Source organism: Bos taurus, chromosome 20 (assembly GCF_002263795.3).
Source record: "Bos taurus isolate L1 Dominette 01449 registration number 42190680 breed Hereford chromosome 20, ARS-UCD2.0, whole genome shotgun sequence".
Classification (NCBI taxonomy): Eukaryota; Metazoa; Chordata; class Mammalia; order Artiodactyla; family Bovidae; genus Bos; species Bos taurus.
This window is the reverse complement of record NC_037347.1, coordinates 58,461,100-58,478,992: the sequence shown is the minus strand read 5'-3', so window position 1 is coordinate 58,478,992 and position 17,893 is coordinate 58,461,100. Positions and strand designations below refer to the sequence as shown.

At 49.8% G+C, this 17,893-nt stretch overlaps 1 protein-coding gene across 3 annotated transcripts in view; it reads right to left on the bottom strand.

Moving 5' to 3' along the window:
• Positions 1 to 1,493: 1,493 nt before the first annotated feature.
• The window catches only part of ANKH (ANKH inorganic pyrophosphate transport regulator), a 169,973-nt gene continuing 153,573 nt past the window's right edge, over positions 1,494 to 17,893 (bottom strand). For all 3 annotated transcript variants that reach the window (NM_001109793.1, XM_059878696.1, XM_059878697.1), the window contains 4 exon segments: positions 1,494 to 3,517; positions 3,915 to 4,014; positions 4,736 to 4,859; positions 7,050 to 7,179. In NM_001109793.1, the coding sequence (NP_001103263.1) occupies positions 3,404 to 3,517; positions 3,915 to 4,014; positions 4,736 to 4,859; positions 7,050 to 7,179 (468 nt within the window). In that variant the 3' untranslated portion in view covers positions 1,494 to 3,403.

Sequence of the window (17,893 nt, the reverse complement as noted above, 5' to 3'; positions counted from 1 at the left end):
TGTCATTGAATAACTTTTCTGATGTTAGGGACGTGCAGTGATTATCCTAACCCCAAGACAGACCAGACAAGGCTGCCGGGGGGACCACAGAGCTGGCCCCTGGCTGGGAAGTGCCCTGGACTACTCTAGAGAGCTGGACCAGAGTGGAGCCCTGGGCCTCTCTCCTCGTGGGCCTCCTATCATTGTATGTTGGGAGAACTCAGGGAGTGATAAAGTGCTTTTTACTACTGTAGCCATGTTTATTTGGTCCCACCTGACATATCTTAAACCAACGCTGGAAATTTCCATTTCTGAGAGTAATTGGCTGTCTCTGGACATTTCCAGAGCCAAATTACCTGCTAGAGCTAAAAAAAGCAAGACAAAACATACATGCAAAACCTCAAAGATGGACTCTGGGACAAGAGCAGCCGAGGCAAACAGAGAGTGGGCACCCCTGGCTCTTACACTCGGTGACATAAACCAGCGGCCTTCATGCCCAAATTAAAGAGTGCCAAGCAGGTGAGGGGTCCCAGCTGTTGTGCAAACCGGTGTGCAGACCTCTTGAGGAGCCCTGAGCCGAGTGGTGGCCGGCAGGCCCCTTCCCGTCCGGACTTTGCTGGAGCAAGCCTGGACGGCTCCCTCCTGGCTCAGATTGTGGTGTCTCATCGATGCCAGGGACGCTGAGGTCTGGCTCGGAGCCCACAGAGATGCATCGAGAATGACCTCAGCGGTGCCCCCCAGAAAGCAGAGGCCACACGACCAGCTGCTCTTGACCCGAGCTGGCCCAGAGAAGGCCTTCAAGATGGGGAGACCCCTGTGAGTGGTCCACTCTCACTTCTTAGCCTCTAAATAAAAGCAGCTGTATACCCCCCCCCAGTTTTAGCTTCTGTGCATCTATGAGGCATGGGTCCCCACTGAGAAAGCCATTTCTGGTCTTTCCATGGTCCTTGACCTGAGATTCTCCAGGCATGGTGCTGTCAGCTGAGTAATGTGCATGAGAAAAGAAACCTGTGTCGGGAGGAATGTTTTTTTTTGGGGGGGGGCTAAGTCAAAGGGGTGCCCTGCCGTCTCCCTGAAATGTGGGAAGGAGACTCATCCCCATCCCTCTCCTGTCTGTCTTGGTTAGAACAGCTGCAGAAGAGCCTGCCGGCAGTGGGTTTTGCTTTAGAAGCTAAGGTGTGTGCCTGGGAGCCCAAGCTGTGACGTGAGTGACTTAAGCAGCCCAAGTGAACAGAGGATGGGGTGTGCACCTCAAGGAGAAAGATTTTCCACACCTGTTGCCCTGCCATTGTGGCCTGGGTATGGGCGTCCTTCCTGTGTTTTCTGAAACCCTAACAAAATACCACAGTCCGTCCTTCTTTATCCCCGAAGATGTCTCTGAAGTTATAATGCCATGTTCTAGCTGCATAATGAAGGATCTAGTTGGTCTGTCCCGATCTGGAGGGAACGGATTTGCTTTTTCAATGTACTCTTTAGGTTCCAACCCCACAAGCATGAAATACTAGTCACACACGTTAAAAAATACTGCCGTTTAATTTTCTAGTCACGTATTTTAAAAAAGCCGATACAATTAGACTCTTTTTCCCCACATCTTCTCAGATATGCCCCCTGCAACCACCCCAAAGCAATGCATCTTAATTCTAAGCGGAAAACCCACTCAGAGGAAGCCCATAAGAATTTGTCCCCCAGTGGTCACTGGGTGTCCAGACGTGTGAACGAACCCTGTGAATGTTCATGGCTGACTCTGAGCCCTTCCATTCTTTTTTTTCTATGAGGAATGATATGATTACATGGCACTGAAAGCAATAAACACAAAAGGCTTGGCTTTTTCTTCTTTGCCCTGCGAGCGTATATTTCTATTCCCACTACGGTCTACATCAGCTGACCCATTTACACCCCTGTTACTCATAATGAAAAATAGTTCTTTTGTCACTGACTGGCCCTTACATTTGTATACAAATGACAGACTGTAAAACTGCTGCAAACAAGACACACTCTTCATTGATACAATACGTTTCCACTGCAGGTATGTTGAGCACACAGGCAATCACCGTATTGTATTAGAGACATTTTATTGAAAATGCGAAAATAGGAAATGTATTATAGCCTAAAATAAATTACATAACATATACAGTATATATTTATATCTTTAAAATATTTTTGTGTTTAGGTTCTTTCCGTCTAGGAATTTTGACTAAATCAAGAATTTAGTGAACCGTGTCCATAATTTTTTAAAGAAAAAACCCGCTTTCCAAAACTTAGAAAAATATACTGCACTGAATGGATTTCAAATGTGTCATTTCAGGGAATATCACATAGTGACTTTGCTGTCGTTTATAAAATGTCTTGCTTTCTCATGTGACGTCAGAGGCGAGGACAGAAGAACACTTGGAATTACCTGTACCCCAGGGTTAGGACTAAGAACGGCAGGACCAGGTCATAAATCTACTTCCAAAGCGAGGACATAGCAACCTGGCATTAGATGCTAGATTATGACTTAAAGCTTCAGTTCACTTTATAAAGACTAAAATGTAGTTAGAATGCTCCTTCTCCCTTGCTTTAGTGCCATCTTCAGGAAAGGTGAGTGAAAAAGCCTTCGGGGAAACTCATGCCCAGGGACGCCGGTGATGGGGGGACAGGCTTTGGGACAACTTTGACAAGGCAGTTCTCGTATGTACACGGCTGGTGTGACAGCGAGCGCACACGCAGATCCACGAAGCGGCCAGGGGAACGCTGTCGGCGTGTTGGTGTGCTGCTCCCGGGACACCTCTAACCTGCCCGCCGGAGATTATTTCCGGCCGGCCGTCGGTCCAGCACGTTTGCACATCCATTCCTCAGCGCCGCCGGCCACCCCGGGCTGCAGGCAGACCCTGCCCTCGGCCCGGGTATGGCAGACGGTTCAAGACGCCACGGTGCGAGGCCTCAGCCACAGCCCTTGGCACAGCCACGTGACCTGGAAGCGAGTTGTCACCGTGATTCTTGAGCGATGCGAGGGGACAGGGTGAGTCTGCGGCCTGCTGGGCGGTGGTGGCCGAGGGGACGCTGGACGGCACAGCCGCGGTCCTTTGGTTCCAAGTGGAGATTGTCCGAGGACGGGAGGGGTGGGGGGAGGCGACTGCAAGGCGGCTATGTCTTTGGGCTTTTCACGAAGCGGGGGCATGAAGTCAGTTGTTTTGTTTCCACAAAGCAGTGGTGAGACCGTTCCACAAGTCCCTTCATGAGCGTGGGCACACCCGGTATGCCAGAGTGTCCGTGAAACCTTTAGATCAAGGCCTCTTTTGTTACCCAAACAAAAACCAAAAAAAAAAAAAAAGAAAGAAAGAAAGTGGAAGAAAACACGTCGGGGAGGAGTAGATGGCGGCGCTGGGGCATCACCTGGGCCCCCTGCGCCTCCCGCCCGGGGGGTGAGGGGTGGGGGGCGGCCTCATTCCTGCTCCTCCCGCATCTCCACGATGTCCGTGCCCTCCTCCGCCGGAGGTATGTCCGTCATCGCCGAGTCCTCCCCCTCGGCGGCCGACTCGTTCTCCATCTTCTTTTTCTAGACCAGAGAAGACGCATCAGGGGGGCTGGGGCGGCCGTGGAGGGGGTGGTGGGTGGGAAGCACAGCGTGGCAGAGGTATCAGGGGACCCCTCGCCATGTACTTGGATCTCATTTATGTTTGGGGGCGACCTCGTCGAGGCTGCATTTTTAGGTCCGCGTGTTCCTTTCAGCGGGGTGACTGGGGAGTTGGCTGCGTGCCGGGCTCTGTGAGAGGCACTGGCGGGGGTGGGGGGCTCTTGTCTCCCATCTCCCCTCCCATCATCTATGAAGACCTGGCACTGCCCGAGGACACCACCTCTGGTGCCCTCCCCTCCCCTCCCCCTCATGACCATCTGCAGGCTCCCACACCAGGGGGCGTGCCCTGCAAGGGTGCTGTTCTGTTGCCCTCTCTCACCTGTTTGCGATAGACATAGCACGCTGCTATGGCGACCATGGTGGATTCTCCCACAAACCCCGCGAGGAGGGAGCCCACGCCCAGGGTGGCTCCGTGTACCCTGGGGATGAGAACGCAAAGGGCATCTGTCTGTTAGAGACCCGCGGAGGCACAGAGAATCAAAACCCAGCCAAAACCCAGGCAAGGTGTAGGCGACAGGGGTGCCTTCGAGATCTGCCTGTTAGCGCTGCACCTAATAAATATTCCACCTGGGTGGGAGAGCGGCCTGGGATCCCCTCCGGGCCCTGCGACTCCCACTCCTGCTCCAGATCTCAGCTCAGCATCTGCTGGGGAAGGGGCACGTCTCCCCGCCCGGCCCCGGGTGCCCACAGCATCCCGCCCCTCCTCTCTGTAGAGTGCAGTTTCCCAGTAGACGGGGTCCCAGGAAAGTGGGGATCCCCGAGAACAAGGGCAACATCCTCGCTCGCTCCCTTGCGTTTTTCACCTTGCCCCTGCCCGCCACACCACGGTGGATGCTCAGTGCTGACCGTGTGGGTGGGCATGACCTCGGAAGTGCTTTTCTAGAATGGATCTCAACAGCCTCCAACCTGGTCCCCTGGGCAGAGAAACGAGGCATCACTCAGCATTTCTAACTCTAGACACGCTTGGGGATTTCCCAGGAAAAAAAGCTGATTTAATCTTCTGGACAGAGTGCCTCGGTGGCAGCAGGATCCCATAGCTCCGCCCGCACCTCCCCCACCTTCACACGTACCCCAGGTAGGGCAGGACCAATGGCAGCAGGATCCCATAGCCCAACGCCCACCCCCCACCCCACCACGTACCCCAGGTAGGGCAGGACCACGAGGCTGGTGATGAGAACAATGATCCGCAGCACGGAGCTGGGCGCCAGGACGAAGGTCTTCTTCAGGGTCATCAGCCACCCGGTCAGATGGGCCCTCACGGTGACTGGAGGGAGAGCCAAGGACTGGTCAGCAGTGCCCCCCTTCTCTCCATCCTGCTGCTTCTACCCCCAGCTCCGCCCCCCAGAGCCCGCCCGCAGCAGCACATCCCTGGTCCCAGGGGCGGCTGGGTGGGACCCAGGCCCTGCGGCTGCCGCCCTGGGCCCATCTTCCTGCCGGGGTTCCTGATCCCTGCCTCGGGGTTTGGAGGAGACCCGCCCCGCCTCTCCCCTTCCCCTACTCGGCTCCGTGCGCAGCATAGGCCTTAAGTGGCGTTTTCCCACTGTGATCGCCACCCCTGGGCGGGGAATGGAGGGGTGGTGCTGCCACTCCCTCCACCCTACCCTCACCCCCACCCAGCCTCAAGCTCCCATCACGCCCGTCTAGGAAAACTCAAGAGAAGAGCGGCGACTTGACGGCGGTCCAGTTTGATTCCCGGAGCAGAAAACCTGAACTGGACGCCCGGTTTCCCCGCGCATGTGGGCGGGGCGAGGAAGGGCCGAAGAAGGAGGTCCGGCTCACTTCCGGGTTTCTTTCACAGCCTTCCGACCGCGGACCGCGGCCGGCTCCATCTGTCCACGCCTCACAAAGACCTCACAGCAGGTTCCCAGTACCCCGTCTCCCCAGCCTGATCTGTGAGCTTCGGGAGCGCAGGCAGGGCACCGGCCCCAGCACCCAGGAGGGGCTCCACGGAGGGTGTGTCAGTGACGACCGGCTGATCTTGGCTGACGTTTCAGTTCAGTTCAGTCGCTCAGTCGTATCCGACTCTTGGCAACCCCATGGATTCCAGCACGCCAGGCCTCCCTGTCCATCACCCAAACTCATGTCCACAGTTTACTCGACTCATGTCCATTGAGTCGGTGATGCCATCCAACCATCTCATCCTCTGTTGTCCTCTTCTCCTGCCTTCAGTCTTTCCCAGCATCAGGATCTTTTCCAATGAGTCGATTCTTCTCTTCGCATCAAGTGGCCAAAGTATTGGAGTTTCAGCTTCAGCATCGGTCCTTCCAATGAATATTCAGGCCTGATTTCCTTTAGGATGGACTGGTTGGATCTCCTTGCAGTCCAAGGGACTCTCCAGAGTCTTCTCTAACACCACAGTTCAAAAGCATCAATTTTCAGCACTCAGCTTTCTTTATAATCCAACTCTCACATCCATACATGACTACTGGAAAGGCCATAGCTTTGACTAGACGGACCTTTGCAGACATTTAGGTTTGATCTGAAACTGGGCGGGGTTTGAGGAAAAAGGAGGTCTAGTCCTTTATGGCAAGTAGGGGCAGCACAAGGCACAGACCTATGGAGGGGAAAGAAGCGCCCACTCCTGGAATAAAAGCTCATGTCCAGTTTGGAGGAAGAATCTGCATCTGACGCAGTGTTCCTCCCGCCCCCAGTGGAAGAGTTGAATTTTGAGGTACAGGTGGCTGCACAGGCAGGATGCTAACCTGAGGGGCCCAAAGCCAGCAGGTTGCAAAGATAGGTGGGGTCGGCTGTCTTCAAGCAGCTGGTTTGACAGGCGAGGAAGGGGCGAGGAGAGGAGATTCAGAGTCCTACCCCAGTCCTAGCTCTGGGACTCCAGCCCCTCCTCAGGTTCAGACTGAGGAGTCAGCAACTAGTGCCTTGATCTCCAGGTGGCGGCAACTCTCGGGTCCCTCAGTGTCCCGCCCCAACCCCAGGGACCAGGCAACACCCCAGGCAGCCGCCGGGAACGCCTGACATCTAGGAGCAGGGGCAGCTCCTGGCCTGACTTGGGAACAGCTCAGGGTGGCAGGTGAGCCATCAGCGCGGCGTCGACTGGCCCCACAGCCCCTTTCTAACCGCAGCCTTGCTCCTGGGTTCTTTTCTCCAGCAGTCCTTTTAGAATCTCAACAGATGCATAGATTTGTGTCACCAGTCGCCACAGTGAAGGCAGGGAATGGTTCTACTGCCCGGGAAAACGACTCATACTATCCCCTCAGGCTCTTTCTACTGAATCTGCAACCACTGTCCTTTAAGAAAGAAACTGCCTTTTTGACTCGCTTCTCCAGCTTTCAACCTGCTGGATAATATCTTTGCATCTTTTTAATCCACCGTGAAACTTTGAAGTGTATACACTTATTTTGTTTGGGACAGAACTGGTAATGTTTCTAAAGAAAGAAAACTGAGTCAGGCATGAGAGTGATTAGGAATTTTTCTTTCATTCTCTGTTTTCCTTTACCTGGAACCGGGAAGAAGGAAAAGATACGCAAGGGAACAACGCAGAGTTCTGCAAAGGCAAAGTCCACACCGATGATGTCTATCAGAATCTTCTCGGAAACATTGGGAGTCCAGAACATCACAAAACAGAGCTGCCAGGGGAAAAAGGGCAGGAAGCAAGATTATTAGAAAAAGGTGTAAAGGAGTGAAATGTGACAGGTATTACATGGTCCCTGAGGAGCTAGGAAAGAGGGTGAATGTGCCCAATTGGGGGGCTGGCATGTGGGTCCTCAAGTGCCACTGCCTTGCTCTCTTCTTACCTGACACAGGTAAGACCCTGGCCATTCATCACACCTGCCCACAGGAAGCCTGGCAGGGGGGCCCAGGTGGGAGCTAGGAAAGAGGGTGAATGTGCCCAATTGGGGAGCTGGCACATGGGTCCTCAAGTGCCACTGCCTTGCTCTCTTCTTACCTGACACAGGTAAGACCCTGGCCCATTCATCACACCTGCCCCACAGGAAGCCTGGCAGGAGGGCCTAGGTGGGAGGCAGGCATCTGAGCAGGTAGCCACACCAATGTAGAAAGTTTACATAGGCTGCTGGACAACTCAGTTCAGGGTGAACATGTGTATTAATGTAATTTTTACAACTTTAAGCAAATAATAAAAAGTAATCTGAAAGTATCTGGATGCATGCAGAACTCCACTGAATCAGATCTGGGAGTAGGAGAAGGGGTGGGGCAAGCTGTGAGAAGAGCTGCTGTTGGGGGTCAGCCCTTAGGGGACCGACTTTTTAAGCTTTGTGTAGGTATAATCGATAGAAAAACTGAATTTAAAAATGTAACAATATAACTTTGGAAGAGGGTGTTAGACAAATGCCAGTTTGTCTAACACTTGGCCAAGTTAAATGCCAATTTCATAAAATACTTCTCTGCTTTTCTTAAGAGGCAAGTGATTCTTCTCTAAGATGAAAGTGAATGCATTATAAAGTGAATTGCAGTTGTTCCCTGGTGGCTCAGCAGTGAAGGATCTTCCTGCCAATGCAGGAGATACGAGAGACTCGAGTTAGATCCCTGGGTCAGGAAGATCCCCTGGAGAAGGAAATGGCAACCCATTCCAGTATTCTTGCTGGGAAATCCCCTGGACAGAGGAGCCTTGGTGGACTACAGTCCATGGGGTTGAGAAGTGTTGGACACAATACCACAACAGAAACAGAACTCTGAAGGTTTAGAATATGGGCTCCTCTGTCCGTGGGATTTTCCAGGCAAGAATACTGGAGTGGGCTGCCATTTCCTACTCCAGGGCGTCTTTCTGACCCAGGGACTGAACCACGTCTCTTGTACCTCCTGCATTGGCAGGTGGGTTCCTTACCACTGGCGTGACTTGGAAGCCCATAACAATGTTCAGGCTTTGGGTAAATTAAGTTTCATAGAATTAGACTGGTCCTCAACCCCATGGACTGCAGCCTACCAGGTTCCTCTGCCCATGGGATTTTCCAGGGAAGAGTACTGGAGTGGGGTGCCATTGCCTTCTTCGAGTTACTATGTCATGTTGAAATTTATTAAAAAACATCTTGGTGGATTTATTATCAATATGTTTCACTTTTATAAGTGCAATGCAACTTTTATTCTATCTTGTATTTTTCAACATCTGGGAAAATATTCCATTTGGTTTTCAAGGATGACAGATGTACTATCATTTAATCCTGTTGCCTGATGGCAGTACTTCCACCGCATATTTGACAAGAAGGGAAAAATACTTAGATCTAACAAGAGCTCAGAGGCTTTATTACCGAGTGGCCTGGACAAGTGGCCCTGCCGTCTTTTCCCACTGCAAAGCTGGTTGCCAGTTAGTCATTCATGCCCACAGCTGGGTGTGGTGGCAATTTCCCTGAGCACAGCACTGGGACTCAGTCCCTTTTCTTGATGGGATCATCCCTCCCTCCAAATATTTTCCACAGCTATAAGCATTACGTGCTAAGTGAGCATCACCCCAACTCTGGACTTGATCAGGACTTATGGAGGATAAGCTATCTGGGGTTCCTCACTGGCTGGAGTGAGCTCTCTAGGCTGCATTCTGATAAAAGAAAAATTTAAGCTTCCAGAAAAGTCATAGTCAGGCTTTCCTTAGTTTGTAACCAATGATTATTTGAATATGAGATAATGCAGTCTCTCTGTGCCTTGCAAAATCACTGTAAAGTGGCTTTTAAATGACAAAAAACTGAGGAAACAGGAGAGGGTAACTGCGTGTCAGAAGGAAGGTGTGAGCAAGCGCCTGCAACAAAGGTTACTTCCTCCCACCAACTGCTCGGCACCGATAATGTCCACCTGGAGGCTTTCCACTGCCCTGGAGGAGAGGGCCAGTAACCCCTGGAGGAGAAAGTCCAACCTCAGGCTTCAAGATAGTGAGTGCATCCATATTAACAGAGACACTGCCATAAGTACCCTGAGCAGGTGACTAGTTCTGGTCCCCTGAAAGCAAAGCAGTAAGGCTTGATGGATCTCTAACGGAGCTTCTCAGGAGGGAGGCTTGTCGTTAGATCTAAGGAATTATTTTTCCCTTCTTGTCAAATATGCGGTGGAAGTACTGCCATCAGGCAATAGGATTAAATGATAGTACATCTGTCATCCTTGAAAACCAAATGGAATATTTTCCCAGATGTTGAAAAATACAAGATAGAATAAAAGTTCCCTTGCATTTATCGATACATCATTTCTAAAATTCACAGTGTGGTTTAACTTGGGACCACTAAGCCCCTCTGTTCTCCATGCGGTACCCGTCTGTGCCAAGCACATCCTACAAGGCCCTGTCAAGGCCACTGAAGTGCTTCTTCAGAGTTTTTAGCCCCACACACCTCCAGCCTAGGTTGGGTCTTTCTCTTTAGTTGCTCAGTCACATCCGACTCTTTACGACACCATGGATTGTAGCCCACCAGGCTCCCCTGTCCGTGGAATTTTCCAGGCCAGATTACTGGAGTGGGTGGCCATTCTAGAGCAAAGTAACTGACTGCTCTCAGTCTGATCTGGGCCTCAGCAGTCACAGGTTTAAAGAGAAGAAATACCACATGGATCAATGCTTCCTTTCTTTATCTCTCTCAAGTCTCTGAATGTGACTCAACCTTTGCCAATCTGACCCATGTTTCCAGTATGAAAATGCTCCTTGCCTTCCAGCTTGCTTCTTAAAAAAAAAAAAAGACTGGTTCCAGCATTGCCCAGAAAGGAATATATGTAATTCAGCATTACGTATAGTGTTGGTTACAAGCTGCAATACCTACTTGCGGGTCAAAATTATCCAAGAAACATACTGAGCCCTAGCACTGTAATCAGATGAGATTTAACCAGTCTGTTTCAGAAAACAGGAAACTCTAGAAGGTAACCTAACAAGGACTCTTTCAGGCAAAGTGTCTTTCTGATGCGTTCACCTGGAGTAGTTTCAACTTAGCTAATGCCCTCTGAGTTGACCAGAACATGCCGTGTTCTTCAAATATTTGCAGAGCCTAATGGCATTGACTTTTCCAAACCAGAACACAAACCTAATAAACGACTGACAGCGAAGATGATTTGTTTCTTGGAGTCGCTGCAGGGTTGGGTTTTCTGCTGCTGAGTGTGCAGTCAACATTATCTCATTAGGAAGCAGCCAGCAAAACAGAACAACCCACTCCATGCCCAGATCTTGATTTTTCTGTTTATTCTCTAATAAAAAGAACCAGAGCTTCTTGGAGAAATGGCTTATTCTAGCACTAGGGTGGGAAATGTACAAGATAATCAGCTTGAAACACAGGAACCCAGAAGAGAGAGATCCCAATGGCAAAGCTGGAGGAGTCAGAGCAGCTAAAAATGATGAGTTAGGACCACAGGACACTCATATACAGATACGGCTTTCCTGGGGACATGGGTAAAAAATGCCTGCCAGTGCTGGAGATGCAGGTTCAATCCCTGGGTCGGGAAGATCCCCTGGAGAAGGAAATGGCAGCCCACTCCAGTATTCTTGCCTGGAAAATCCCATGGATGGAGGAGCCTGGTGGGGTATAGTCCATGGGGCTGCACATAGTCAGACACGAGGGTTAGCGACTAAACAACGACAAACTACACTGATATAAGTAAACAAACGGGGAGACTTACCTGGTGGTCCAGTGGCTAAGAATCCAGCAGGGAACATGGGTTCGATCCCTGGGCTGGGAACTAAGATCCCATATGCGTCAGAGCAGCTAAGCACATGAACCACAACGAAAGAGCCCACGTGACCCAGTGAAGATCCTGAGCGCCGCAACTAACAACCAGAGCAGCCAAACGTCAACGAACCAAGCAAACAAGAGGGACGGATCTCCGGCACAGAACGCCCAGTCATGTACGTAGCTACTCTCCTCTCAGGGAGGTGGGCATATCTCCCACATCTGAAATGTGGGCTGATGACTAACTTCCCTCTAGAAAGAGGACAGGGAGAAACCCAGCAAAGACAGGCTTAGCCATCAAGGTAATATCATCAGTAGTGACAAGTCACGTTGATAGCGTGATCTCTTGATAAGATGGGATGAGAATGGCCATTTACCTCTGTGGTTTTCCCCTGGAAAGCAGTCTAACCATGAGAAAACCCCCAGACAAACTCAAATTGAGTACCTAACCAGTAGTCCTTGAAACTAACAAGGCCACAAAGACAAGCCAAGTCTGAGGAACCCCCACAGACCAGACGAGGCTAAGGAGACGTGGTAGCATGGATGGGATCCTAGAGAAAGGACGTGAAGAAAAAGCTTGTGAAATCTAAATAAACTGTGGCATGCATGCATGCTCAGCCTCGTCCGACTCTCTGCCACCCTTTGGACTGTAGCCCACCAGGCTCCTCTGTCCAGGGAGGTTTTCCAGGCAAGAATACTGGAATACCCCATTCTTTCTTCAGGGGATCTTCCTGACCCAGGGTTTGAACCCCTGTCTCATGAATTGACAGACAGATTCTTTACCACTGAGCCACATGAGAAGCCTGAATAAACTGTGGAGTTTAGTTCATAATAATGTACAGGGGTTGGGTCCTTAGTCATGACAAATGTACCATAGCAGTGTAAGACAAAGTGTGGGGTGAAGGGTCTGTGCTATCTTCACAAGGCTTCTGTAAGTCTAAAATAATTCTAGCCAATTCTCTGGCAGTCCACCTGGTCTTCCCATGTGGCACTAGTGGTACAGAACCCGCCTGGCAATGCAGGAGACCTAAGAGACCCAGGTTTGATCCCTAAGTCAGGAAGATCCCCTGGAGAAGGGATATGCTACCCACTCCAGTATTCTTGGGCTTTCCTGGTGGCTCAGATGGTAAAGAGTCCACTACGATGCGGGAGACCTGGGTTTGATCCCTGGGTTGGGAAGATCCCCTGTAACAGGGCAGGGCAGCTCACTCCAGTATTCCTGCCTGGAGAATCCCATGGACAGAGGAACCTGGCAGGCTACAGTCCATGGGGTCGCAAAGAGTCGGACAAGACTGAGCAACTAAGCACAGCAAAGCTAGGTTCCCAAATAGGGTGAGAGTGTACAGAAAGAATGGAGGAAGCCCCAACCTTACAGAAATAACACTTCTGGGCCTAAGATGCTACAGTCTGACTCAGTGTGACTGGGATCACACAATGGGCATCTCTCTCAAGACCCTCCTCATCCGGAGTCAGTCCCTGACCCGCCCTGGGACTGAGTCTCCTTCCCAAGAACTAGGGATTGGAATTCGAAGAAGCTAATGGTCTCCATCAGCATTTGAACTCGGAGAACAACCAAACCCAGCATGTTGGGACGTCCGTTTATGCGATGTTGGGACATCCGTTCCTGCACATCCAGAGAGGATTCCTTTCCATGAAGGAACAATGCCATGTTTTCACTTAATTTCCAGAAGCTGTTGGCCATGCTTTTGAGGAACTCACAAAGCTGTCTCCATTACCCTGAGTAATCAGGATTAGCACTGTCAGAAATTATGATGCCCTGCAGTTAGAAGTGAACTACACTGCAGCTGTTTTGAATTAAAATAGTCCGCGCTGGGCATCAGTTTTATTTGGAGGTTTTACTGAGAAAGAAGGGTTCAACTTACGTTTAATTGGGTTTAAGTCTCCAGTAAGGTAAACCGGTGGTTAACCCTCAACAATGCCACATACAAGGCGGTGGTTACAGGCCTGGCACAGGACTGTGTGCTGAGGGGCCCGGGATCTGCACAAAATGCTCCCATCAGTGCCATGCACAGTGTAGGTGATCGATCTTAGCTGTCATAATAAAAGGTTTCCTGGGACCACAATATAGCGCTCACTGTGGGGTCATCAGCAGGTGTTGAGATTAGCATCAATTTTATTTTCCTCTTTGTACTTTTTCCTGTTTTCCAAAAAACTGTGTCTTCTTTTTTTTCTGGTTCAGAAAACATTTTAGAATAAAAGAGACCCCTCTTACTGTCTTTACAGATTAAGTCAATCAGGGCTTCCCTGGTGGATCAGACAGTGAAGAATCTGCCTGCAGTGTGGGAGACCCAGGTTTGATCCTTGGGTCAGGAAGACCTGCTGGAGAAGATCCACTCCAGTATTCTTGCCTGGAAAACTCCATCCACGGGGTTGCAAAGAGTCAGACACACCTGAGCAACTAACGCTTTCACTTCACTGTTCATCGTGCTGCTGACAGGGACGGGAGCAGTCTTGTTTCAGCCGGAGGAGCACCTTTCAGAGGTGGCTGACGGCTCGACTTTTACAGCAAGGGTCTTTGGCAAGTGCATCTGATGTCCGATCTGATTTACTTGGGGATGGGGGTGGAGGTGGGGTGGGGGGCAAAGCAAGGCTGGACACTATCGGACACACACAGGCCTGTCTGGCTTGTTCTCAGAGAGAGCTGGGGGGGACCTGAGCAGCGCATCTGGCTTTTCGACTCTCAGCTGCACATCGCGTTGTCTGTCCTCGTGTGGTGGAGGGTGGGGTGGGGGCGTTTCTGAAGGGTTTTGTAGGGCATGGTTGTGACTCTGGGAGCCTTGGGACATTGTGGATTGGAGGAGTGATATGATTGGATTATAATTTTGACAGGCTGTCCAACCCTGAATATTCACTGGAAGGACGGATGCTGAGCTGAAGCTCCAATACTTTGGCCACTTGATGCGAAGAGCCGACTCATTGGAAAAGATCCTGATGCTGGGAAAGATTGAAGGCAGGAGGAGAAGGGGACGACAGAGGATGAGATCGTTGGATGGCATCATTGACTCAATGGATGTGAGTTTGAGCAAGCTCCGGGAGATGGTGATGGACAGGAAAGCCTGGTGTGCTGCAGCCCATGGGGTCACAGTCAGACATGACTGAGCAACCGAACAACCCAGATCATGTGAGAACAGACTGTGGGGCGGTGGTGGGGGGCCAAGTGCAGAAGCAGGGATGGATCTTGTTGGGGGAGGGGCTACTCTAACCATCCCACTGAGAGATGGCCCAGGACCAGGAGCTGAGACACGGTCAGATCTAGCAGTGTTTGAAGTTAAGGGAGCTAACGAGATGTGCTAAGCACTCCACGTGTGGTATGACAGGGTGTCATGTGACTGACTAAGCACCGCCTTCCTTTAGCTAGAGGCCTGGCTGCCCACGAGGGCCCCTCCTGGCCTGTCCTCTCCGCAGTCACTCTCCTTGCGGGTGGCCCCCTGAACCAGACGGGGCCATTTCTAAGAGCTTTCCTAATGCAAACGGTGAGGTCTTGAGAAGTCACCACATCCCCAACGGAATGACAGCATCTCATCAGGACTGACTCTTAGACCCAGTTCAGTTCAGTTCAGTCGCTCAGTTGTGTCCTACTCTTTGCGACCCCATGGACTGCAGCACGCCAGGCTTCCCTGTCCATCACCAACTCCAGGAGTTTACTGAAACTCACGTCCATTGAGTCAGTGATGCCATCCAACCATCTCATCCTCTGTCGTCCGCTTCTCCTCCTGCCTTCAATCTTTCCCAGCATCAGGGTCTTTTCAAATGAGTCAGTTCTTCACATCAGGTGGCCAAGTAGAACCAGGGGGAGCCCAAATTGTGAAGGAAGAAAGAATGCTGTTTTACTAGTGTGGCGATGCTTAAGCAGACCACGTGTGATAAAGCTGATGAGCCCGATTCCTGGGGAGCAGCCTCAAAGGCAGTGACGGGAGCAAGCTTGTAGTCATCGCCAGACAGAACGGGCTGCTCTCCTGTGGGGCTGCTGATCAGGGACCACTGACCCAGCCTCTGAAACGGCTAACAGTCACGTGGGCATGGAGACAGAGGGGCGTCATGGGAGCGGGTGATGGAGAAAAATACTTCGATGCGGGAGGTAGGACCGTGAGTATTACAATAGGGTACAGTGAGGAGCTACATAAAAAGGGGGACTTTTTATGTAAGGTCAAGCCAGTAAAACTTTTAGTAAACTGAAACAGATGGAGTAAACCACATCTATTAATGAGAGAAGAAGAGGTTGGTTTTCAGTTAAGCCAGAGAGCATGGCAAGGCTTTTTAGAAAGTGTTTATGAAAAAAAAAAAAAAAGAAAGTGTTTATGTACTCTCTAATATTCTCAGTGTGGCTAGTCTCTAGTTACAATTATTATTATACATCTACCTGGAATACTTTCTCACAGGGGGGTTGATGCAACGGTTACAGCACATTTCTGATAAAATATTAACATTTTCAGATGCGATTTTAAAAATGCATTTGAGAATATGAAAACGAAATCACCTCTGTTATCATTTAGACTTAGTGAAACTGCCATATACACATAAGAGCAGTTGGTGCAGCTTTCAGATATAAGATGATTAAAATTCTTGGTAACTCTAACTAACATTAAACACTCGGTAAGTGCTAGTCGCTCAGTCGTGTCTGACTCTGTGACCCCATGTCCTGTGTGTAGCCCGCCAGGCTCCTCTGTCCATGGAATTCTCCAGGCAAGAATACTGGAGCGGGTGGCCATTTCCTTCTCCAGGGGATCTTCCTGGCCCAGGGACTGAACCCAGGTTTCCTGTATTGCAGGCAGATTCTTTACCATCTGAGCCACCAGGGAAGAATTGATTGGTTGAGTTTTTGAGATAAACAATATGCTTCCAACAGCAGGGGGCGCCATGCACTAAGCCCGCGGATGGAGCTCCAGTTGTTCGCTTGCGCCCATCCCATCTCTGCAGAATGTTCTTTCCTTACACGATTTGAAGAATGTTTAGAGAGTTCCAACCTTAGTTTATGTTGAGCCTTTACTTTTTTGACTGTTAATAGTCAAATCAGAGCTTGCTAGGGGCTGGGGGGGATGGGGGGATGGAGAGTTATTGTTTAATGGGTAGAGAGTTTCACTTTCCCAAGATGCAGAGTTCTGGGGACAGACGGCAGTGACAGGTGCGGTACTGAACTGTGCACTTAAGCAGGGACTAAGCTATATGTGAGGGGTTTTTTACCACAATTTTTAAAAATCAAAAAAATTGGAACCTCTTTGTAACAACACAATATGCTTGTTCATCTGCTAATTGTTTTAAGAATGCACTGTGAACTGTTCGTGGGAATGTAAATTATGACAACGACTATGGAGAATAGTATGGCGGCTCCTCAAAACACTAGAGTTGCCATATGATCCTGCAGTTCCACTCCTGAGCATATATCTGGACAAAACTATAATTTGAAAAGATACACGCATCCCTACGTTCATGGCAGCACTATTTATAACAGCCAAGACATGGAGACAACCTGAATGTCCTTCAGTAGGTGAATGGAGAGAGGATTTGTGTGTTTTTTTTTTAAGTCGCTCAGTTGTGTCTGACTCTTTGCGACCCCATGGACTGTATGGAATTCTCCAGGCCAGAATACTGGAGTGGGTAGCCTTTCCCTTCTCCAGGGGATCTTCCCAACCCAGGGATAAAACACAGGTCTCCCACACTGCAGGAGTATTCTTTACCAGCTGAGCCCCAAAGGAAGTGAAAGAATACTGAAGTGGGTAGCCTATCCCTTCTCCAGGGGATCTTCCCGACCCAGGAATTGAACAGGGGTCTCCTGCATTGCAGGAGGATTCTTTACCAACTGAGCTATGAGGGAAGCCCAAATACATATAATAGAATACTACTCAGCCATAAAAAGAATGCCATTTGCAGCAACATGGATGGACCTAGAAGGTATCATGCTAAGTGAAAAGAAAGAAAGTGCAGCCGCTCAGTCGTGTCCGACTCTTTGCGACCCCATGGACTGTAGCCCGCCAGACTCCTCTGTCCATGGAATTCTCCAGGCAAGCATACTGAAGTGCGTTGCCATTTCCTTCTCCAGATACTAAGTGAAAGATGTCAGAAGGAGAAAGACAAATACCATATGATATCACTTATATGTGGAATCTAAAATACGACACACATGAACTTATCTAGGAAACAAACAGGTTCACAGATGCAGAGAACCGACCCGAGGGGCGGAGAAGGGGTGGAGAAGGGATGGATTGGGGGTGTGGGATTAGCAGATGTGAACTATTATATATAAAATGAATAAACTACAGGGTGCTACTACTGTATAGCACAAGGAACTACATTTAATATCCTGTAATAAACCACAATGGAAAAGAATGTGAAAATGTCTGTGTATATATATACATATATATATATATATAAAATGACTGAATTGTTCTGCTATACATCAAAAATTAGCACAACATTGTAAATCAACTATCCCTCAATAAAATAAATGTAAAAAAAAGAATGCACGTGTGGGTTTGTACTGTCATGCTATTACAAGGTAGGGATTTGGGGAACAGTCTCAACTGTTTTTATCTCCCCTGAACAAAACAACCGATCCCTCAAGTCTACAACTAATGATGACTTAAAAAGTGAATGCTGGACTTCTGAAGATTTGGAGAGAAGCGTGAAGGCAGGCAGAGGTGGAGTTCAGGGGAAAAACACTAACTCTTATCAGTAACTT